Below are 25,078 nucleotides of genomic sequence, written 5' to 3'. Positions count from 1 at the left end.
TGTCACCTAGCACACTTGCTTCGTCTGGGATAAATAAACTGTAAAAGTTATTAAATGTAAAGTGTACATTACCAAAAACTGTTGTTATAAGCTGTCTAACTATTGGGACGTCTAACTAATGGGTGGACACCTCTTGTAACCATGGGCAGGTGTCGTGCATTCATTCAGGCCAGTGATTGACACACACGGTACTAAGCTTTACGACTGCTGTGCTTTAGATAGTGACGTAGCCGGCAAAGATTTCTCGCTAATGTTTTATTACCTCACATTGTAATCTTCCAGACAATGTTTTAAACATTGTACCCGGATGACCCTTCACAACCACATATGAGGTTTTGTTTAGTCTTTGACATGTTTAATTATGTCCTATATATATTTCTTGCGAGAACGGCAAAATAACTCTGCGCCTTGTGCCAATGAGGAATTAACGTACTATTTCAGAGTGACAAAAACAATGACTATGACAGAATGGCGAAAACTGACAAAATGGCGGAGACTGTAACAGAATGACGAGGGATGTGACAGAATAAAGAGGGGTGTGACAGAATGCCGAGGACATTTAAGAAATGCCGAAGGGTGTGACAAAATGTCGAGGACTGACAGAATGACGAGGGGTGCGACAGAATGCCGAAGGGTGTGCCAGAATGCCGAGGGCGTGACAGAATGCCGAAGGGTGTGCCAGAATGCCGAGGGCGTGACAGAATGACGAGGGGTGTGACAGAATGACGAGGGGTGTGACAGAATGACGAGGGGTGTGACAGAATGCCGAGGGGTGTGACAGAATGCCGAGGGGTGTGCCAGAATAACGAGGGGTGTGACATAATAACGAGGGGTGTGACAGAATGACGAGGGGTGTGACAGAATGCCGAGGGGTGTGACAGAATGCCGAGGGGTGTGACAGAATGACGAGGGGTGTGACAGAATGACGAGGACTGTGACAGATTGACGAGAACTGTGACAAAAGACGAGGAGAAACACATCAATCAACCAGTTAGGAACATTGACAGTCTTTGAGTGACATGTTTATTCAAATAAATTATATATACATCTACACATAACAAATACATATGAACGAAGTTCTCACAAGATTATATAGTTCTGAGATTCATGCATACATACTGCGTTGAACAGAGAACTATGAAACACAAATATCTACCTGCACATATCCATATATTGGGTCTTTATTCTTACACAAACCAAGATGTTTTTATATAATCACAAATATTAACAAATAATGTCCCTATGTGAACCCATGTTCGTATCTGTCAGAATAAACAAAAACAATTAATACAATATTTTAACATCACAGACAGCGTCAGAAACAACATAAACAACAGTTCCTTCTATTAACGTCGGTATCACAATGCTTGATGAGGTAGTTTGCACATAGATATTCTGTCATATAGATAAGTGCCATAGGATGCTTCTGTGTAGTTGGGGCAATAATTATCTGCTAGGTTTATTTTCTTAAAAAGTGACGTAGTAAATCATTGTTTTTTTCACCACAGCGATGGGGATCAATGTATCGTCATCACTGCACTTTTCCCAAAGACGTTGTTACCCGGATGTAACAAGTGGCGTAAGATCCGGTTCTGAATACAGTCTTACTCACCTGCATACATACAGACACAGCATCTATACATGCTGACATACATAATTATGCTTGAACAAGTACATCCCGATACATACTGATACATACTGATACATACTGATAAATTTGAAGCATCAGTGAAAAAAAATGATTCCCGATCCTTATTTTGACTTGTACCATATGTGGCCGTGTTTCCAGGTGAACAATTGACTTGCCTTTGCATGTGTTTGTGACGAGTACACCGGTGGGGCAGGATACGCTAACCTTTTTCGCGAACACTTGGTATTATCACTATTTGAAAGTGATTAAAAACACATGCTCATGATATAGTCGGAATCGTATAATGGACCCTGCTTTTGGTAGAGATTTCTTTTACTTTGGAAATGGTCTTGTCACGTTTACTTCTTTATTCTCAAGTCAACCCTTCCAGAAGTTCATGAACTACAATTCTACTTAACAAGGTCATTTTTGTTGTTGTGATAGCTGTTTTTACAACACAGTGACCTTTACAATGAGGATATTTCTCGTTCCCTCTGACATTATTAGATTATTCTTAAAAGCTACGGTGGCTATAAAACATGGCTAGAACATTTTAAGTCTAATACCCTAATATGCTCTCCCGCACTATTACTGAATATCCACCTGACGCCATGACCTGCCGTTGGAACTGGCAACGTTAACCATCGCATGAATTTGTTCTGCTTGACAGTACCCGATACACGCGTTTACATCAGTATTGACGTCATCTGGAATTGCTCCCGGTTTTCAATGTGCATGTAGATACCGGTTTCAATATTTCCATTTGTTATCTTTATTAAGTGTCACAACAGGATCATATATTTATCTTGCCGAATTTTTGCTACTCGTGGCAATAACATTGAAATACTATCATCCATTTTGTACGTCTCAAATGCCAGTGATGGATGCACCTGTTGAAAAGAATACGGACACTCTTGAAAACGTATTTTCACACTGAAAATAAAATCTTCCATGTCAGTTTACCAAGAAATATGTTTACATGTTCTTGTAATGTAATAGAGGGTGACCACGAACATGTCATGAACATTCAGACGAAATAAGGGGCGGTCGGGTAGCCTAGTGGTTAAAGCGTTCGCTCGTCACGCTGAAGACCCGGGTTCGATTCCCGACATGGGTACAATGTGTGAAGCCCATTTCTGGTGTCCCCCGCCTTGATATTGCTGGAATATTGCTAAAAGCGGCGTAAAACCATACTCACTCACTCACTCACTCAGACGAAATATAACCCATGTGAAAGATATAAAGATATCTACGGTACCTCCTTAATATGGACTCACCGCCGAAAGAAACGCGAACTATTGAAACATTTGGAGAAGTATGTGCGTTAAGAAGAGATGTTTCCAATGTGTACCACTTAATGGCAAAACTGACAATCAGTCAAGAATTACCACAGTGTTTCTAATTTCATCACGATATGCAGCACGTGATTTCCAAAATTTTACACGTTAATCCTGCACGAGACAAATGGTGCATCTCGAGTCATGGATCCATGACGTCACATGTGACGCGTTCACGAGCATCGGTTTACACAACATACCAGTATGTTCGTTTGTGCATCAAACCAATTAATATCGTTCGAATATGAGTAATTCTTCAAATATTAACCAACATGTATGGTATTCGCGTTTCTTTTATCGGCGAGTATATGTCAACGATGAATGTTTACTAAACAGACAACAACTATCCTGCTACATCACGACGGGCTGTAAATATACTCCCTGGACCAGATCAACCAGTGATTGATAGCATGAGCAACACAACAAACGATGACCCACATCTTTCAAGGTCACGAGCTCTTACCACCTGATCCTCATTATAGTCAGTTGCTAGACAATCATTGGGTCATGGGGATCTAGTCTTTCCCGAAATCCCGTGATGGGTAAGCCTGTATATCTACAGAAAATTGAGTATCCATGAAACGTCAGAGCATTGTTGATCAATACAAAAATGTCCGCAAGTTTTTATAAAAAAGTTTATCTGTGCATGTTGTCTGCCCAACGCGCACTACTTTGTACTGGTGTTGATATTTCTAACCGGATGTGAGTGAGGCATCCATTGGTTAATAGGCTTGGCTTTCTTCCGGTTCTTGTCTTCATCCACCACTTCTTGGACTACTTGCATGAAGCGGATCTGGCCGTCACTCCGGGGCGTGGGGTGGGGGCTATCCGGATGCACCGGGGCGTGGCCGTTACTGGGAGGTTTCTGCAAGACAATCGGGTAAGAATATGGTGCCAAAACAAGTTCGGGTTCGATATCTCGTCCACTCGTCCATATATTCTCAGGGAGTCATGAAAATGAAAAGAGTATCATTAAAGGGAGGCTACGCACAGGTTAATTAGCAGTCCCAGCAAAATTGACTCAAGTTCCTGAAACATCACTTTTCTTTTCTGATAGATCAATTTTGTTGCATATCAAGCAGTTAAGGGTCAGCCTAATCACACAGAGATACATTGTCCTAGTTTTTCATATCGCACTGATAACAATGTCTTGCACACAGAGGACAATGGGCACCAGCCAGTGGAGTATAGTCCCCCTTTAATGGATACAGTTGACCAAAATGATGTCCAGTGCAAATCCCTAGCTTTGGCTTGTACCATATGTCCCCGTGTTCTTCTCAGATGAACACTTGACTTGCCTTTGCAGGTGTTTGTGACGGGTACCACCGGTGGGGCAGGATACGGTCACCTTTTCGCTGGCACCTGATATTATCACTGTTTGACAGTGATTCATAAACACATGCTTTATTTATTTGAATAAAAAAAAATAGATAATAAAATAATAGAATTATTAAAAAAGATAATCTACCTTGCTGCTCGTCTGTCGCATCGGCACCAGGTATATACCATCCTCCATGTCGATCAGCCCAGTTCTTGAATGATAATACCTTTGGGAATCATGTATGTCGTCATGCGCAGTGCTGCGTCCTCCTGACTTCCGGCAAGAACTGCAACATCCACCGGAACTACTTCCAACGGGGAATACTTTTGCCGAATTGCTTGAAAGAAAGAGGACACACAAAAGTGAACAAAACAATACTTTGATACGTGCATTAAAATGTCTACTTGATACGTATCTCGGTAACGTAGTCCAGGTGTTTACCACGCAATGTCAGTCTAGACTATGATTTTACAATACGGGTGACTAAGAAGTGCTAGGCGTCGATGATGGGCAGAGTTGCGTCCCGGTGTTGTTGCTGGATCCGCTGACTGTGTATTCGAATTATAGTTGAAGGTTGGGGAGCACCATACCCGTGCTCGTAAGTTAAACAAAAGCTGTAAAGATATACATCTGATCACTTTAGGCTTTCTCCCACGATACCACGCGCGCGCACACGCATGTTTGTGAATAACCCATGAAATACTGTGAAACAATTTTTTACTATTGTTGAAACCGACGTCACACTAAGTACAAGCATTTTTTATAGTTGGCATTATAACGAGGTAGCTCAACTATCACCCATTGGTATTATAAAAGTGGCGTTATAACGAGGTATATAAACTATCACCCATTGGTATTATAAAATTGTGGCGTTATAGCGAGGTATATCAACTATCACCCATTGGTATTATAAAAGGTTGGCGTTATAACGAGGTTTCTCACCAGCAGCAGCACCAGATGAGGAAGGCGAGGAGGAGAAGGGCGATGAAGGAGAGGAGAGCCGCCAGGAAGTATTGCCACCAGTCGGCTGCAACACACAGAGGTCGTGGTTAGATTACCATCATAATACTGAGTAGAATATGCTTATCTTGAAGAGTGGTTGCGTTGGCTTAACGCGTTGAATGCTGAGTTATTTTTCTGACGCACATTTTCATAACATCTGAAAAGTGAAGGTGATGCGAGAATTGCGCACAAGTTCATTGTAAATCAGGTCACTTGGTGAGAATTTCATGTGAGTGAGTGAGTGAGTATGGTTTTACGCCGCTTCTAGCAATATTTCCAGCAATATCAAGGCAGGGGACACCAGAAATGAGCTTCACACATTGTACCCATGTCGGGAATCGAACCCAGGTCTTCGGCGTTACGCGCGAACGCTTTAACCACTAGGCTACCCGACCGCCCAAGAATTTGATGTGAGAAATTAAAATTTTGAAATTTTGAAATTCATTTCTCCTAGTAAATATCCTAAATATACATTTCAAAACGTGCTGTAAAGAATGCCGTGAATGGTGATTTAGTAATATGTAAAAAATGGCGACATGTACAATGTACCGAATTTTCAGAGGACATTTTAAGCAATTTTGCTTTGACTAAAATGACAGTGGATGATATCACAGAACGGGGAATTTCCCACAGACTTCAACATTTGTATTTGTGTGCGTGATGTATCACTTCAAAGTGAGGGTGAGGGTGGAAGAGGAATGACACATCTGTCCCTCTGGCATCCAGGGGGTTAACGCCGCTTTGAACAGTATTTCAGCTCTGCCCCATTTGTCACCCTGACGTGGGAAGAGTGAGTGAGTGAGTGAGTGAGTGAGTGAGTGAGTGAGTGAGTGAGTGAGTGAGTGAGTTGGGTTTAACGCCGCTTTTAACAGTATTCCAGTTATATCACGGCGTGTCAGCTTAATGTGGGAGAAAAGCCCGAAATGATGCAGGTCTCAGACGTTTACCACTTCGGTGAAACCCACGAGCACGGGTATGGTGCTGACAAACCTAATAACATAATCGGTGCGAACCGGGATTCGAACCCACAATCATAGGTTTCTGGCGTGCCCAATTTGGTGAAACCCACGAGCACGGACATGGTGCTGACAAACCTGGAAACAATCAGGGCGAGGCTCGGATTCCAAGCCACCTATGTTAGGTATCACTACTTTTAAAGTTCTTTTCTGTTTAATGATATAAATCTGCATTAGATCATGATGTTTGAACTCTTGAAATATTGCCCACCTATAAACATCTAATATGTACTGAAGTTTTACGTGTTATTGAAATAACATTCATAAATCACGTCGAGGACACAAAAATAATTCCAATGTTGGAGCTTGCAGTTCGCCCTGCCGAGGGAGCGGTTATCAACGAACAGTTTGATTTAATGATACATTTCGCCCTGAAATATTAAGATATCACTAAACCCATAACAGAAGTCATGTACTGTTACTTACCAACAAGATGTCTTGAAAACATTTATAGGTATCATTAACTTGATATGTATTTACACCAATCAATACTTAAATTATAGACACGCAGAATTCGATTAACACGAATTCGATTTATAATATCAGTTACGTATTTCGATAAGGAAAAACTGCCAATCCTTGCACATACATGCAATCATGTGACAGGCACACCTTGATTTTCAAACTCCTTTCCCGAGCAAATATGTCATCGACTCCATTTGCAAGAACGAAAAACGATATTAATGGAAATTTTATGTTTTGTCAAACCTCTTAAACCGTATGAGGACATACTAAGTAGGGAAAAAATATTATTTTTTTTGAGTGGAAAGTTGAGAGTTATTTATTCAATTACTAGAAACACCCCATGCCATTGATACCAATATACATAAACAACACGCCAGCGTTACCAAAACACAACAGGCAGGGCACTAAACAAACAGCATGGGGCTGGCAGAGGTTATCACATTCAGAAGGGTTGAGAACTCAAGGGGTGGGTTAACAGTGAACTCGTGTAGGAGTGGCTGAGTAACATTTACACAATGGGGAGTTTGGCGACTACAGGCCGGAGGTCCAACTTACTTAATGCGCTCTCTGAAAGGGAAGTCAGACACGAGGTTACTTGACTGTAATGTACTGAGATGAAGTTCATAAGAATATAGTAACATCATGAACATTTTTTTGGTGTTGTTTAACGCCGCACTCAGCAATATTCCAGCTAAATGATGTTGGTCTGTAAATAAACGAATTTGGGTCAGACATCCCAATGAGTGACATCATGAACATCGATCTTAGAAATTGGGATAAGATGACATGTATGAACCAAGTCAGTGAGCCTGGCCACCCGATATAGTACTGGGATGAAGCCATGATTGCAGTATCGAACTGAGGCCGGTTTCATAACCAGATCGTCACACTACGACTGCCAAAGAGCGAGTGCGTGGGTAGTGTTTTACGCCGCTTTAAGCAATATTCCAACTAGATCCATATTCGGGGAGACCAGAAACCATCCTCGATTACCGAGGGTATTATATCTCCATTCTATTGTTATAAATACCCTGGACCCATTCGTTACCTTAGCGTCGTTTTGGGCCCGATTCTAAGAGTATAATGCAAAAAATATCTCTCCAGTCAAATAACACCCATCAGTAAGAGACATTCTGATATTAATGACAAGAGACATGGAGACGTAGGGTCCAGGGTACGTAGCGTAATAGAATGGTGATTTAATACCCTGGTTACTCGAGGATGACTTGAAATGAGCTTTATCCTTTCTACACATTTCGCGACTGCGAATCGAAATCGGGTCTCGGCGTGAATCTGTCTTCCAAAATAATGTGACCACCTCCTAGTCTAGTGGTAGAGCGTCCGCCCGGAGAGCGGAAGGTCCTGGGTTCGATCCCCGGCCGCGTCATACCAAAGGACGTTAAAAGATGGTACTTGATGTTACGCTGTCTGGCGCTCGGCAGACTAACGGAATCGGGTGGTCAGGCTCGCTGACGTGGTTGATGCATGTCGTCGTATCTCATTTGCATAGATCGATGCTCACGATGTCAATCACTGGATTGTCTGGTCCAGACTTGATTATTTACAAACCGCCGTCATATAACAAGAATATTGCTGAGTGTGGCGGTCAACAACAAACAAACAAACCAACAAGTTACCACTAAGGTCGCTCTTTCGCCAATGTATTAAATCAGATAATGAGATTATAATATCATGACTTGGTCTGAGGAACACAGTCTGCGGTATGTGAGTGTGTTGAATTTAACGCCGCTTTGAACAGAATTTCAGTGAGAGCACAACGAGCAAACGTTGTAATATCTCGGTTGCTCCATCGAACTTGAAGCGAATAAACGGGATAAAATGTTGCAGTTGTCTAAAAGAACGTTTATTTATCTTCAATAAGTGTGCATGAAGTGATGTGTTTTTACAAAGTTTTTAAACCAGAGCTCCGGGTAAGCTTTTGGTGTTGTGGGTATTTTACCCATGCATTTTAAAATCATTGGGTATCAGTAATTCTATCTGGGTATTCAAATTTCTGTTAGCCACTAGTTTTTACACATGTGGATATTTAAGTTAAATATTTAAAAACACTATTCATCTAGTCCCTGCAAACTGGTGTCGTGTGGGTTCGAGAGCTTTATTGGACTCAAAAATACCACGATACTTCCACAAGAAAGTGTGATGGCAAATGATCATGATGTAACTGTCATCGTGGAGTTTGGCAAGGTTGACGGAATGCCCGTTTTATAATTTCAAAATAAGTTGCTGATTTGCTAATCGAATACGCATGGTTACTTCACAATATTTTGATGATACGCACACGTTTTATTTTTGTACCGTATCTGTAATGTTCGTTGCGTATTTGATACGCTTGGATTTTATTTTACTGCGTATTTCTGCATTTCTGATGCGTATTTTACGAAGAAACGCAGCTTATCTGGAGCTCTGTAAAACCCTAAAAAACATCGTATGCTTCTCGTATTCACTCCGTAGGTATAGTAATGGAGAATGAAATTGACAGAGCTATACCGTATACCAGCAGGGCATTTTGCATCTTGCGAATATTTATAATTTACAAAAATCTAACATGGCTTGATATAGCTGATATTCTTTCCACAATATTCTAACATGCCGTTTTATAACTGATATTCTTTCCAAAGCAACATTTTACCCGTTCACAATTATTTCATTAAAACTAACACGTTTCTTAAAATGACGACAAATTGGATAAAATTAAAGCATTCCCGTCTTACCAAACACGTAGACCTCGGGACTCTGGTCAATGACAGCGCACGAAGGGAGGTCGGTTGCCCAGTTGGTGCCGCTGCAGATGATGGTTTTAGGGCCGCTCATGACGAAGCCGGCGAGGCAGCCATACTCCGCCGTCGATGACGTTATTCTGACGATCTCCCCGTTGAGGAGGGCGGGAGGGTAGCCGCATGGTGAAATAGTAGTTGTCGGTGTTGTCGTTGATGTTGTCATGGTAGTAGAATCACACGATGAGGTAAAAGTACGAGACACTGACGTCAGGAGTGTCCTACTCGTGAAGAACCCAGGGCCTACAGATGACGCAACACACTGAAGAGATGAGACTACAGCATCAGTATCTGTGTTAGGATGACGTGAAATAACGTCATCCGAGACGTACACTAATATAACCTGCTACTTCACACTTAAATTAAGATATGGAAGCAGCATTTTAATCTCCTGGTTATTCAAGTTTTGGGATTTTGTTCAAACTACAACTAATTTCTCATCCTAATAAGAATAAAAGGCCAATGTGTTCACACGACACTAAACATGTCTACCTCAAGACAGTAGACATAGACTGGAAATTAACGCCATCTTTAATGTACTATTGTGTACCGTGGGAACATTATAATCCCAAGTTTGGTAAATTAATGTTTCGAATAATTTTTATTTTATTTTCAGTACATCACTGTTTGGCCTGAAGAGAACAAGGATACTGTTAGCTCGTAGGAATACACGTATACATTAGACCCTTTGTCCACCATATCGTTACGCCGGAAGCTAGTTCGTCAGTGTCATGGGCTTTGGAGATGCGTCACAAACTTCACGTACGACAATGGACGATAAAACTTATATATTATCATAATCTTATGGTAACATAATAAGTACTGTTGTTTTAACATTACATCGTTTATTCTTAAGATATAAGCATGCTATAAATATGTAAATATGTTAACATTAAAGGTACATCATAATAAAACAGTAAAATAAGTGGTGTGTGACGTATAACTGTCATCGTGATGTTGAGCGTGCGAAATTTGCTTTTGTTGCGTTTGTTTTCACTTTCCCCCGATGCCTTTTGATAGCATTACACGAAATGGGGATGGAAACTGACTGTTATAATTTATAGTTTTTTTATATATTGCAGCTGTTTTTCAATTGGTTTTAATTTAAAGACTTTTTGAAAATATTAAAAATATATTATTTTATGAATATAACAACATATTGCTCAGATAAGAAAACTTTTTTATGTTCATGAACTTTCTATTAACTTTTAATAAGTTGACAACGGAAATTAACAGTACGAGTGGGTTCAACGGAGTTCTTAATTTCTCAGTCATAGTTGAATATTTACTATAATATAATATTGCCAGTCAAAATAAATATACCATGTTTGATGGATAAAAATGAAACAACAAAAAAGATTATTCGATGGTGATGTATTTGATACAGGAATCCTAGTTGTGTTTTAGGCCTTATGGTTACAGTGTTACGGCGATTGTTTTCAGCCTGGTAATGTTTTTATAACGTTTGTAATTCGTTGGTCAAATCCAATTTTCAAGTGTATATTTTCTTTTCCCGCATGTTTACATTTAGGATGTGCAATAAATAAAGAAGTGATTTGGATTTCAACACAACTAAATCTAAACGCTGTATAGACATTAATACCTGCTTGTGAGGTGGTCAAATGGAGTTTAACGTCGCGTCCAAGATTATTTCACTTATATAGCGACGTGCATGCACGTATGTGTGTGGCTGCTTGTACTAGACCGGACTGATGCCGATTTATAGTCGAAACCCGGACCTTCCGCTCTCCGGGCGGACGCTCTTCCACTAGACCACGGAGGCGGTCAATACCTGCTTGTAGCCCTATGAATGAAATCTATGAATATTCGTTTTATTACAAGCCGGAAATGATAAAACAATTAGAGTGACAGAAATAAAACAATAAGCATATATGAAATAAAACAGAAAGAGAAAATATAAAACATATAAAACATGAATGTTTATTGTATTTGTTGATGCAGACAATAATATAATATCTTGATTGCCGGAGTTTGACAACATATATGTCTACATTATTACATATGCATAGTCTATTCTGTTCTGTTCATATTGTTATCTGTCAGTTGTCGGGTCGGTGGGATAGCCTAGTGGTTAAAGCGTTCGCTCGTCACGCCGAAGACCCGGGTTCGATTCCCCACATGGGTACGTTGTTTGAAGCCCATTTCTGGTGTCCCCCGCCGTGATATTGCTGGAATATTGCTCAAAGCGGCGTAAAACCACGCTAACTCACTCACTCACTGTCAGAAGTCAGTGAGTAAGTGAATGAGTTGTCTTACGTCACTTTTAGAAACAACCCAGCCATGTTAAGAAGAAACGTCACTTTAAGAAACAACCCAGCCATGTTAAGGAAACACGTCACTTTAAGAAACAACCCAGCCATATTAAGGAGACACGTCACTTTAAGAAACAACCCAGCCATGTTAAGGAGACACGTCACTTTAAGAAACAACCCAGCCATATTAAGGAGACACGTCACTTTAAGAAACAACCCAGCCATGTTAAGGAGACACGTCACTTTAAGAAACAACCCAGCCATGTTAGGCAAACACGTCACTTTAAGAAACAACCCAGCCATGTTAAGGAGACACGTCACTTTAAGAAACAACCCAGCCATGTTAAGCAAACACGTCACTTTAAGAAACAACCCAGCCATGTTAAGGAAACACGTCACTTTAAGAAACAACCCAGCCATGTTAAGCAAACACGTCACTTTAAGAAACAACCCAGCCATGTTAAGGAGACACGTCACTTTAAGAAACAACCCAGCCATGTTAAGGAAACACGTCACTTTAAGAAACAACCCAGCCATGTTAAGGAGACACGTCACTTTAAGAAACAACCCAGCCATGTAAAGGAGACACGTCACTTTAAGAAACAACCCAGCCATGTTAAGGAGACACGTCACTTTAAGAAACAACCCAGCCATGTTAAGGAAACACGTCACTTTAAGAAACAACCCAGCCATGTTAAGGAAACACGTCACTTTAAGAAACAACCCAGCCATGTTAAAGAGACACGTCACTTTAAGAAACAACCCAGCCATGTTAAGCAAACACGTCACTTTAAGAAACAACCAAGCCATGTTAAGGAGACACGTCACTTTAAGAAACAACCCAGCCATGTTAAGGAGACACGTCACTTTAAGAAACAACCCAGCCATGTTAAGGAGACACGTCACTTTAAAAAACAACCCCGCCATGTTAAAGAGACACGTCACTTTAAGAAACAACCCAGCCATGTTAAGGAGACACGTCACTTTAAGAAACAACCCAGCCATGTTAAGCAAACACGTCACTTTAAGAAACAACCCAGCCATGTTAAGGAGACACGTCACTTTAAGAAACAACCCAGCCATGTTAAGCAAACACGTCACTTTAAGAAACAACCCAGCCATGTTAAGGAGACACGTCACTTTAAGAAACAACCCAGCCATGTTAAGGAGACACGTCACTTTAAGAAACAACCCAGCCATGTTAAGGAAACACGTCACTTTAAGAAACAACCCAGCCATGTTAAGGAGACACGTCACTTTAAGAAACAACCCAGCCATGTTAAGGAAACACGTCACTTTAAGAAACAACCCAGCCATGTTAAGGAAACACGTCACTTTAAGAAACAACCCAGCCATGTTAAAGAGACACGTCACTTTAAGAAACAACCCAGCCATGTTAAGGAGACACGTCACTTTAAGAAACAACCCAGCCATGTTAAGGAGACACATCACTTTAAGAAACAACCCAGCCATGTTAAGGAGACACGTCACTTTAAGAAACAACCCAGCCATATTAAGGAAACACAAATAATGTCCTTCACACTTTCTACCAACTGCTCTTTAAATGAAGAGGAACCAAGTCAAAACTTGAATAATATTCATCGCTGATTTAATAACTAGATTTTATTAGACTTTTTTGTCTGTGAACATGTCAACAAAAGATTTCATTGCAACCAATCTAAATGATATATGGCATCTAACACATAATACGTCGTCGTGACTAGAGCCTTACATAGCCTTGTTCGCACTAATCCAATTGATCTTCAAACAACCTCAGATATGTTGTAAATTTCTTGTATATTTCAGAGCGACCATGACATTGATTAACACGTGTTGATTGCTGAATAGCTGACTGCTGTCAATGCCGAGCGGATATGGAGAACGCTTGCATGGGGTTTGGTTGGGAAATGAATGTAATTTGTATTCAAGGAGGCTCTGATGTGATGGCTAGGTCATCTGGAAGTTTGTTAGGGTCAATGTATCCAGGAGACATGTGATAACACTCAGAGTATCAGTTCTCTCTGTGTTCTATTGTCTTGATGGGCTGGGCAGCTTAATAGGGAGAACATGTACTTATGAGACCTTATAATTTGTGGTTGGTTTACGACCGTAAATATCGAAAATTAAAAAAAGAAAATAAGAATGACAAGGATTTTTTTTATACCGCCGACGGCAAAGATCATCTTCCAATACAAATATTCAAAGGGATTTATGTATGACTAAAAATAATTTTTGTAGCCATTACAAGCTTTTAGAGTCATAATATTTATAAGGACCCCAACTAGGCCAAGATTGATATAGGCTTTTTTATCCCCTAAGGAACCAAATATAACTCTGAGATGATTGAAAATTCCTGTCCAATGCATTCTCTTTTTAAAAATGATTTTCGATGAACCGACCAACTTTTTCACTATTACATTCCTTATATTAGACCCCCCCCCCCAAAAAAAACAAACAACAACAACAACAACAAAACAAACAAACAAAGTGGTTTTACTTACAAGACACAGAAACTGTTACGGATTTCAATTTCGGGAGTGAAATCAGGCAACAACGTTTTTTTTATCATTTTCATACCGTGTTTAATTGTGTTCTTCGTTTGAAAACGTCTGCTGAATGCTAATGTTGCCATTGCATGTCATTACTTTGACATGGATGTTAAAAATGTAGTTTTGTGTTGATTAGAATATATTTGTATTTGAACATGGTTTTTTTTACAATGACGTTTGAATTTATAGTTTCGAATGAACTTAAAGTTTTGAGTTCAGAATGGGTTTCAAATAAAATATATTAATTAAATGGAAGGTATGTTACAAGAAGCATATACAGTGATGATCAGGTTCATGTTAGTAGCGTCGCAGCAGTGTCATTCTATCATGTTTTGTGTTTAGTGTTTCATAATGTCACCTGTAATTAAAAGTGTCGTCGTTACACAGTGGCAGGTGTGTGTGTGTTTGTGTGCGTTTGTGTGTGTATGTGTGTTTGTGTGTGTGTGTGTGTGTGTGTGTGTGTGTGTGTGTGTGTGTGTGTGTGTGTTTGAAATAAGTTGCTGTAGTGCCCCGTGTTTATGTAAAGTGTTGTAGTTTCTTAGTGTCATGTGTATATTTAAAGTGTTGTAGTGTCTTAGTATCATGTGTATATTTTGAAGTGTTGTAGTTTCTTAGTGTCATATGTATATTTTGAAGTGTTGTAGTTTCTTAGTGTCATATGTATATTTTGAAGTGTTGTAGTTTCTTAGTGTCATATGTATATTTTGAAGTGTCGTACTGTCTTAGTGTCATGTGTATATTTAAAGTGTTTTAGTTTCTTAGTATCATGTGTATATTTTGAAGTGTTGTAGTTCCTTAGTGTCATATGTATATTTTGAAGTGTCGTACTGTCTTAGTGTCATATGTATATTTTGAAGTGTCGTACTGTCTTAGTGTCATGTGTATATTGAAAGTGTCGCAGTTTCTTAGTGCCATGTGTATATTTAAAGTGACACAATTTCTTTGTGCCCCGTGCATATTAAAAATATCACAATTTCTTTGTACCCCGTGTCGATATTGAAGTCTCGTAGTTCTTTGGAGTCTCCTGTATATTTAAACTGTTGTGGTTTCTTTAAGCCATTTGCATGTGTGTCATTGATACCCTTGTAGTTGACTACCCTCCCGTGTTTTTTTAGCATAGTATAGCCTGTGTCACAGTCTTCAAGGGCTATTCTTGCAACACTGGGCAACCATGAATATGGTCATGGTGAGACTGATAGTCCCTTGACTGACGGAAACTGATGTCATAAGGTTTCCAACCGAGTTGATAAACACAACCATGTTGTTTACATGCCTGTGTGGTTACTCCTGCCCTGATTTACATCGTACGATACTGTGTCGGTTAATACCTCCACAACTACTCGTTACAAAGAGAGTCATGCAGCGGTGTTTTATGGTAAAACTCCTTGAGTAGAAATACGACGAGTATGATTTATAGTTACATTAAAACCACGTTGTTCTGGCTCCATGCAACATTATAAACATACGTAAACAAGGGCATTGTGAATGCATGGAAAGTTTAACGTATAATTTCCTGATTTACGGGACACGGCGAGTTTCGAGAGATGCTTGGTGAAAATGTAAACCCAGCATGCTTTGAAACAAATAAATCATGTTCTTACTATTTAAGTCAATGAGTATGTACATGAGCTTTCTTTATATACATCTCTTAACCACTGATGTATTTGAAGGTTTATTTGAGATATAAAGGTTAATAATGTGTGATTGCAGTTCTACAAACTCGACATTGAAAATTATATATTTGTATTGAGAGGAAATCAGTGCCTGGTCACTCACTCACTCACTCACTCACTAACTCACTCACTCACTCACTCACTCACTCACCCATGTTTGTCGTAAGAGGCAACTAACGGAATCGGGTGGTAAGACTCGCAGACTTGGTGTCATCGTATCCCAATTCCGCAGATCGATGCTCATGATGTCAATCACCAGTGTCTGGTTCATACTCGATAATTTACAGGCCGCTGTCAAAAAGCTGGAATATTGCTGAGTGGACGTTAAACAACAAACAAACAAACAAACAAACAAACAAAGAGAACGATGTACAGCGGTTTGAAACGTAAAGAAAACAATACTTTTTCCCACCCAAAGCTGCATTAAAATAAACCTTCTACCCTCGCCTGTCTTGAAGTGGTTTGATCTATACGCAGGACTGATCAAGCTTTTAAACCATATAATCATTAGCATCAATATGATTATTATTCATTTATGTATATGATCATAGTTACCTTTGTTGTGAGTACATAACAGCACGCCCAGAGAAACACCTGCTGTGTGATAATGACCTTTGCCCTCTAGCCTGCACGTGAGGAGCACGTGCGGAGTGAATATAAAGTCAAGGGATAATTCACTTCACAGTCTAACCGAGAAGCTACCTGTATTGAAGAACTGACGTTGACAATTTATATTACGCACTAGAGTCGAAATTTATGCCCGTGCCAAGAGTCCTATTATTGCTGTTATGGTAAGAGCAACACGATATATCATTCTCACAATGCATCGTGACGTAATAATCACGACGGTACGTGAGTGATCTTTCTCCATGTTAAATATTGACATTCCCTCGACGCCATTGTACCTATCCCTTTCTTTGATTATTTGGGTGATACCCGGCCCTCCTTTAACTTTGACATGGCACTTTACTTTCCTTATTTAAACAGGACGTATCACAAGAGGTTGATTTAAACACCAATAAATACGATCTGTGGTCGTCCAGTCGTGCCAATCGCCAAGTCTCAATGGGTACAGGCTTTATATATCATTTTAGCATAAGTCGTGAAGGGTTTGTTGAGAAACCTAATTGATATTTAAATGCTTCTGTATGATTCAGAAAAAATGCATATGTGAGGACACATTAATAAAGAACACCATAACATATTTTACATATAAGCAATTCATAACCTGTTATAACTTACACCTCAGGACCCTGCTCCATAAAGCGATCTTGACCTTAAGATAATCGAACTCCCAAACTTTAATGAGTGAGTGATTATGGTTTAACGCCGCTTTTAGCAATATTCCAGCAATATCACGGCGGTTGACACCAGAAATGGGCTTCACACATTGTACTTATGTCGGGAATTGAAGCCGGGTCTTCGGCGTGACGTCCCATACTTTAACACCGACTTACGACTGTCGTAGCGCTAAGATCACTTTGTGAATCGGCAACCTATGTATTAAGAAAGAACACCAAATACCTTTGTTCACAAAATCACTTGATAACATGTGATAACTGATTTGGATTGATATGTATTTTGAAAGGTACACTGTTTCTACTGAAAGCTCTGGATGATCACATGGCTATTCGAGAGATTATGACATCGATTAGTTTCAGAGTGAGTGAGTGAGTGAGTGAGTGAGTGGGTGAGTATGGTTTTACGCCGCTTTTAGCAATATTCCAGAAATATCACGGCGGGGGACACCAGAAATGGGCTTCACACATTGTACCTAAATCGGTAATCGAACCCTGGTCTTCGGCGTGACGATCGAAAGCTTTAACCACTAGGCTACCCGACCGCCCCGATTAGTTTCAGAGGGTCTTAATGTTTGTAAGAAATGGGGCCCGTTGCACAAAGCGATCTTAGCACTACGACTATTGCAAGTCAGTGTTAAAGTGTTATAGAGTTTGATCGTTTTGTAGAACGTGACACCGGACAATCTCGTCCCCTTCAGGGTGGATTTGGGGGGCGGGTGATTCAAGTGTTAGTCTGCGCCGTGAATAACCGAAGCTTTAGCCACTAGGATTGTCAAATCTTTTTTCATGGTTGATGTGGGCCTAGCGGGTAAGTCGTTGGTTATTCGCACCACAGAACCAGGTTCGATTCTCTCATCTGCGCCGTAAATAACCAAAGCTTCAGCCACTAGGACTATCTGATCTCTTTCCACGGTCGGTGGGATGGCCCAGAGGCTAAAACGTTGATTACTCGCGCGGCAGACTCAGGATCGATTAAGACAAGGTATGAACCATAATTGTGCCCTGGGTGTACGGCTGGAATAATACTGAACGATTTAAACTCAACTCACACACTCCTCTCGTCCAATTGATTTTAGAAATTACTACAGTGTATTGTTATTTACGCCAAAACACAAAACGTCAATAGTTGTATTTACAGGTCGATTAAAGTGGTAAAAAAGTGATAAAAAATGGTAAAAAATTGGTAAAATGTGGTAAAAAAGTGGTTTAAATAGTGGTAAAATGTGGACAAAAGTGGTAAAATGTGGTGAAAAAGTGGTTTAAATAGTGGTCAAAAGTGGTAAAAAAGTGGTAAAAAGTGGAACAAATGTGGTACAAACTACAATCACCATGAAACAACCCGGTATTTATACATGTTGTGGTAACAAAGACCCTACTTCGTTATATCTGACCAGGGATCTGTTTCTCTCAATGTTATCAGGGGCATTAACGTCAGACAAACCGTGGTGAAGGAGGGAGTGAATGGATAGTATGTGTTTACTGCTCCGAAGTGTCTGTGTTATATAATGGCGTGACATTTTAGTGCCCAGAGTACCGCAGGTCGCAGACGTTTACCACTTTGGCGTACATATAAGCGACAAAACTCCCTCCACAAACATAAAAAATCTGTGTTAAACTCATGAACGGGTCTGGTGCTGACAAACAATTCAGAATAATTTGTTTGATGATCACGACCAGTGGGTCCTGGCCCACAGGGAAATTGGAGATACATGTAAATAAATTGTCTTTCTGACAGTGTTAGCAGGTTTATCTTTGATTGGTTTTATAGCTATGCACATAATATATATATATATAAACATACTTAATTCAGAAACAATCCAATGAGGCTGAAATCATCTTCTAGTAACGGTATTAAAGGATTTCCCTCGCCTGTAAGTATTACCATTTATAATCTACAAACATCTAGACAGCGGACTTTCTATGGAATATCATATAACCACATCTCCAAGCCTATGTTCTTCCTCCGTAACACAGGAAAAATTCGACATCTGCCGACAAAAGATGATGCACTTCTAATGGTCAAATCTTTAGTCATGTCACGGTTAGACTTCTGCAACAGTTGGATGACCAACATCACGAAGGACCAGCTCTTGGGGCTCCAATACAGCGGAGCCATCGTAACGAGAACTTCAAAAATGAAAAAACCCCAACTAGTTTGATTTCCCTGAACTGACTGCCTTTTAAATCAGGATTGAATTCAAACTTCTCGTTCTGGCATACAAATGCTACCATGAAACATCCCAACCTATCTGATGAACTTTTACCAAAATACAAGCCCCTGAAACGCATCAGCTCTGAAACGAATAGCTACTTGAACACCTCTTGTAAGTTCCAGAAATGTGTCTGAAGATGGTGGTCATAGATCATCTCACTACTGTGCATCAGCATCATGGAACACATTGACATCATCACCCTCATCTTTCATGACTCATCTCAAAACACATCTCTTCAAACAACATTATCCAGTCAAGTTAGCTAATACATTTGTAGCGCCATTAGCGTTAACATGGTGAATGGAATCTGTTGCATTTTAAACAGAGTAAGTGATTGTTGTCAGCAAGATCAAGCTTAATCACGCCGGGCTGAAAGTAATGGAGTGTCGGTTTCAGAGATAAATTTTGCGTCCTTCCGTCGTTTTTCCGTTTGCAGAATTGTCGGCAGACATGCCAGGCCACCGAAGCCCAGTTCGTCACGGTTTATCTCTGACAAGAAGGCATACAGACATTGGACTAGCCCGCTAAGACCCTGACATGTCCCCAAAAGAGCATCTGTGGGATGTTCACAGGCAGAGAGTGTACGCCAGAGACCCACGCCCGCCAACGTGGCCTAGCTTGAGGTAGCTCTTCAGATGTAATGGCGGGCAATACCTAAGGCATCTTCCCGAGGCAAGGAGTTAACTGACTTTGGAAGTCCAGTTTCCACCCTTGCCGAACTAGGCTTGAATTCCTGGGCTCGATCGTAGCGCCACCAATGGTAATTACGAGTTGTGTTCCTTTTAAGCCTCTCCTATGGACCAATCAGATTCCACCTCTCGTATCACTTGCATTTGTTTCAAACAAAACGGCGGCGCCCAGTCAAGCCTCCTGATCGATAATCAAGACCTATATTGTGATAAAACGGGTCTTACATCGCGAAGTGCATCAAATCAAGAGAGCACCTTGATTAGAAACATGAAAAGACTTGGAAATTATCTGTTGACAACGCGTTGGCGGTGCACATGTTTTGCACATCCTGCAATCGATCGAAATCTGCACGACAGTTTACTAACCGGATTTCGATTTCCATGCGCGATTTTGATTGGACTATGCATAGACTCGTTAGTCCAGCCAAAATGTAACTCCGTAATTCCTGCCTTGTTCGGCAAGGGTGAAAACTGGACTTTCATAGTCAGTAAACTCCCTTGCCTCGGGAAGATGTATCTAAGGTCAACCATACGCAAGTTAATCAACAGTGTGTCATCAAGATGACGAGCATGTATCGCCCAACATGGTGGACACACCAGATGTTGATCTACACGCCCGAAATTAGTATTTATCTATCAGCATTACACCGTCACTATCATTTCATCAATTCCCTTATTTTTTGTTTAAAGTATATTATGTTTCTCTTTAGTATGGAAACGGCCTGTTCTTGAAATTCAACCATTTTGCTAAGACTTTGGAATGATATCAAGATAAATTCCAACATTTTACAAGACAAATACAGTACTTTCCACTGATATTTAGTAAAGGATGTTTAACAATGTATTTGTATCAATTTCCACAAATTGCATCATTATACCACTCAAAATAACAAAAAAAACTTATTGATAAATAAGCTCGTAATTCTGAAGACCAAATAGCATTTTCAATGAGCTATGGTTCTCGGATTTTCCTAAAGTTTAACTTGAAATCTTTCTGAAACAGAATCACGGTTTGGGAGCATGGTAATATCCATACAACACAAGGCCTAATCTTCTTCAAACAAGACACGCCAATCTTCTTACAACCTAAATTACGAACCTCAATTGAGGAGCTTAAGTCGATGACAGGGTCGACTGAGACACTCAGTGCGCAACACGCTTCCTTCTATCTCATCTGTCCATGGCGACCTATCTTGTATCAATAACAACACAACAACCCTTTGTATTTCATCCCTTTCTATTTCAGATTGCACCAGTGTAAATCGGAATAAAAACACTTTCACATAATCCCTAGTGATTTGTGTCCGATCCTGGATTTCGGGGCTTTAAACGTGGTAGATATCTTGCTGACATACCACAGACCTGACAGCCCTTAATGCAAGGTTGTGATAAGGAAGATTAAGTATATCATAACGGATACACTTTGTATCAGTGCAAATAGTGTTGTCCCTTAATAGCCCAATATATCTATTTTGGTGTCAGAAAATGTTCTTAATACATTCTTTATAAGGTCGTGTGGTTCAGTGTTTCAGATTCAAGTAACATGTTTCCTTTAATATAAACGTATCTAATTGTGACCCCCCCCCCCCCCCCCCCCCCCCCCAAGGATTGTAAACTTTTAAGCTCTTTAGTTTCAGAGGAATGGTCTCCTTGGTAACAGGTCATACAAATTTAAATATTCGATTTTCTGATCCGCCTATATCATAGAGAAGTGGCATTCCGCCTGGGCTGTTAACGAAAGAGACAAAACCCTTTCCATAATTACAAGAAATCCTGCTTAAAGCAACGTCCTCTGTACGATTCCAACTTTGTCAAAAAACAAAAAACAAAAACTAAAACCAAATAAGTATATTTATAATGTCAACAATAATCAATCTAGATTATCTGTCGAATCAAATTCCTTTCGGCGTAAGAGGCAAATTAGTGGTGATAATATGAAATGTCTGCAATGAAATTTAACTTTCTTAAACTAATCTAGTTCATCAGAGAAAGGGACGTCGCTTTGTCCCCTGTATCACACCCTTCTTTCTGGTACCCATATTTATTCTCCCTTTTGAACCGACTATGCTCTTATGAGATAAATCTAAAATATAGAAATATAGTTTTAAAATTCTTTCTTTTACTTTATTTTGGTAAAGAAATCCTAGTGATAGAAAAAACGTCATCGCCAGAAAATAACCTCGATTATCCGACATAACAAGATTCCTTTGAACGTATAAGGCAAAATGGCGCTGAAAAGTTCATACTCGAATATTATATAAACTGCAGGGCTAAAGGACGCATTCACCTACATACATGTTTGATGGTGGCTAAAAATCTAAAAAATGAAGACAACAAGAATTGGTTTTTCGATGGTGATGTATTTGACACGGATATTACATGCATCATATCAATGACTCTCTCACAACAGGTGACGTCATATGACGTCTCAAGGAACAAGGGGGGCGCAATTTCACAGTGTCAATTTTCAAGTGTTTACTTTATTTATGCCCGGCAGTATACTATAGTGTTATTGTTGCTCTTACTACAACGCTAACATCGTGTGTATCACCAACCACCAAACCATACATGTATTTATTTATTGCTTAAATGAGAGCAAACATAAACATTTAGAGTTTATAAATGTCGTATAATTTGCTGAGACACGCGTTGGGTTACTTGAGTCACGTAAACGGAGTAACAATACATGGTCCATAGTGTCTGTGCTTGAATAGTCACATCACGAAAAAAAAACCCCAGAAAAATATATAGAAATAAATTTTTCATAATGTGAACAGCATAAACTGTTACGTAATCGGAATCAGTAGGCAACACATATTGGCATTTTGTATTCAGTACTAATATTCACATAAAACATCGTATATTGTCGTACTGGTATTTGTATACTGAGTGATTGTAGCATGCAATAAATGACCAAGGTAAGAATATCAAATTTGCAACGTTATAATCAACCACAACGGCAATTTATGGTCAACTAACACAAATGTTGAAACCAAAACTCATCTGAATTGAGCTTTATTACCACCGACTTCGTGTACGTTTTGTCACAGAGAACCATTACAGCTTATACTGTGGGTAGATTATAGGTGCTCGACACGGAACACCAGAGGCGGAAACAAAGGGGAGAAATGCAACCACCCTGCCTGACTCCGAAACCACATGATACAGTAACACTGGGCTGAAACGTTACATATCACTGTCCATACCACGGCTAGACAATATACCGAGCAGCCTCTCATCTATGAGTTGTTTAAAGGTTATTTGGCTTTAAAATAATTTGTCTTATTGTTTTCTCCGGCCATGCGTGCGTTCTGTGTCTCGTCACAATGGCCTTAGTCTCCGTAAAACAATATAGCAAAATCAGCAGGCGTTATTACGTTCAATACAAAATGTTAAGGAACACACGTATTTTTCTGAACTTAAATTAATAGCACGGTTAAGAATTAATTTGGCTGAAAATGACTTCCATTGAATTATTCATTTGGTCTACAGATCCTATGTGGACATTACAAGAAAACAAATATTTTAGTCGTTGTTCAACGGATATTACCTACTTAGGTTTAAAACCGTAAAAAGTTCACAGGACTAACCGATACTGACTTCTCTTTGTCAATTCTCGAAAATCTTTCAATGTATTTATCCATTTATTTTTGTTGTTAAAAGTACATTTAAACTCAAACGTCAAAGGAATATATATATTCATCCATTTCATAAACACCCGGTGTCAACTTATTTTTTACGATTTCAAAGATGTTCATACATTAGGGGAAAGAGTGAGTGGGTGAGTGAGCATGGCTCTACTCCAATTTTAACATTAATCCAGAACGTTTACGTTGGTACAATCACCAAGACAGCTGAATACTGTGTACCCATGTGGGGAATCGAACAGGGAGAACACTTTAACCACATGGCCAATACACCTGGGCCATTCCACAGAGCTACCATAGTGCTATACAACGACCATACTATGCGCGTTAAGATAGCTTTGTGGTACTGGGCTCAGATCTTATTTATAGACTGCGGACTGGTATTGTAAAACATGGGGAAGACACATCACATCACATCAACCTGGACAGTTGATATGGTTATATAACATATAAATATTTCACTATCTGTGGTCCACGTAATGTTACAAACAGAGCCGATTAACCTCACATCGTAACAAGAAAGTACTTAAATAAATGACACATGAATTAAAATCGATACATAAAGCAACACTGAGGATCCCCAGCGTTACAACAATAGTTGGTACAGGTAACCACTGTAAGTATTTATTACATACCATGTAATCTAAGTTATGCAAACTATGTAAGCGCTAATTACATGTACACCGAACTAGGAATACAACGGTACTACTCACCTGAGGCTGTAGATGGCTTTGTGTTGTGGGTATGGTACTTGGGTTCCCGAGGGATTAATGCGGACGGTCCGTTCTCGTGAATGTCCCCCTTTCTAAACAATTTATGCAAGACCGTCATTGACTTGCCAGTTCAGGTGGAAAGCAATGCACTTGATATCGAGATTTCCGATAGCTAGACTTGCCTGGCGCCCATGAAGAAGTAGAGTATGTGTGTGTCGGTTGTACTGTTGATGATGATAGATAGACGATAACCGTTTACCTCGCCGGTTGTTATCGTGTTCGGAAAGGTGTACTGGTGGCTCAGAGTGTCTGCCGTGCCAGGATTTGCTTGTCGTGGGTTCGAATCCCGAATATGATTTTTGGTCTGTCTGTACCATGCCTGTTTCACAAAAGGTGTAAATATCTAAATCATTTCGGTTTTCCACACAAACAAGTAGAGTCGTCGTGATGTATC

The 25,078-nt window shown here is 39.8% G+C and overlaps 1 protein-coding gene across 1 annotated transcript; it reads right to left on the bottom strand.

Moving 5' to 3' along the window:
• Positions 1-1,816: 1,816 nt before the first annotated feature.
• On the bottom strand, positions 1,817-24,805 carry LOC124128128. Its single transcript, XM_046491517.2, has 5 exons — positions 24,625-24,805; positions 9,504-9,828; positions 5,231-5,315; positions 4,436-4,625; positions 1,817-3,832 (listed from the first exon to the last, which is right to left on the bottom strand). The coding sequence occupies exons 2-5, from the start codon at positions 9,730-9,732 to the stop codon at positions 3,635-3,637; spliced, it is 702 nt and encodes a 233-aa protein (XP_046347473.1). The 5' UTR covers positions 9,733-9,828; positions 24,625-24,805; the 3' UTR covers positions 1,817-3,634.
• Between the last annotated feature and the right edge of the window lie 273 nt (positions 24,806-25,078).

This window comes from Haliotis rufescens, unplaced genomic scaffold (genome assembly GCF_023055435.1).
Source record: "Haliotis rufescens isolate VD_foot unplaced genomic scaffold, xgHalRufe1.0.p SCAF_76, whole genome shotgun sequence".
NCBI classification, from domain to species: Eukaryota; Metazoa; Mollusca; class Gastropoda; order Lepetellida; family Haliotidae; genus Haliotis; species Haliotis rufescens.
This window is presented reverse-complemented; position numbering and strand designations above follow the sequence as displayed.

Bases quoted from the DNA above. Each gene is read 5' to 3' on its own strand.
- LOC124128128 (XM_046491517.2), bottom strand. From the start codon at position 9,732: ATGACAACATCAACGACAACACCGACAACTACTATTTCACCATGCGGC. The intron at 4,626-5,230 runs GTGAGAAACCTC...CTTTCTTTCAAG, and splicing joins CTCATCTGGTGCTGCTGCTG to CAATTCGGCAAAAGTATTCC. The intron at 3,833-4,435 runs GTAGATTATCTT...ATTGTCTTGCAG, and splicing joins TGCGACAGACGAGCAGCAAG to AAACCTCCCAGTAACGGCCA.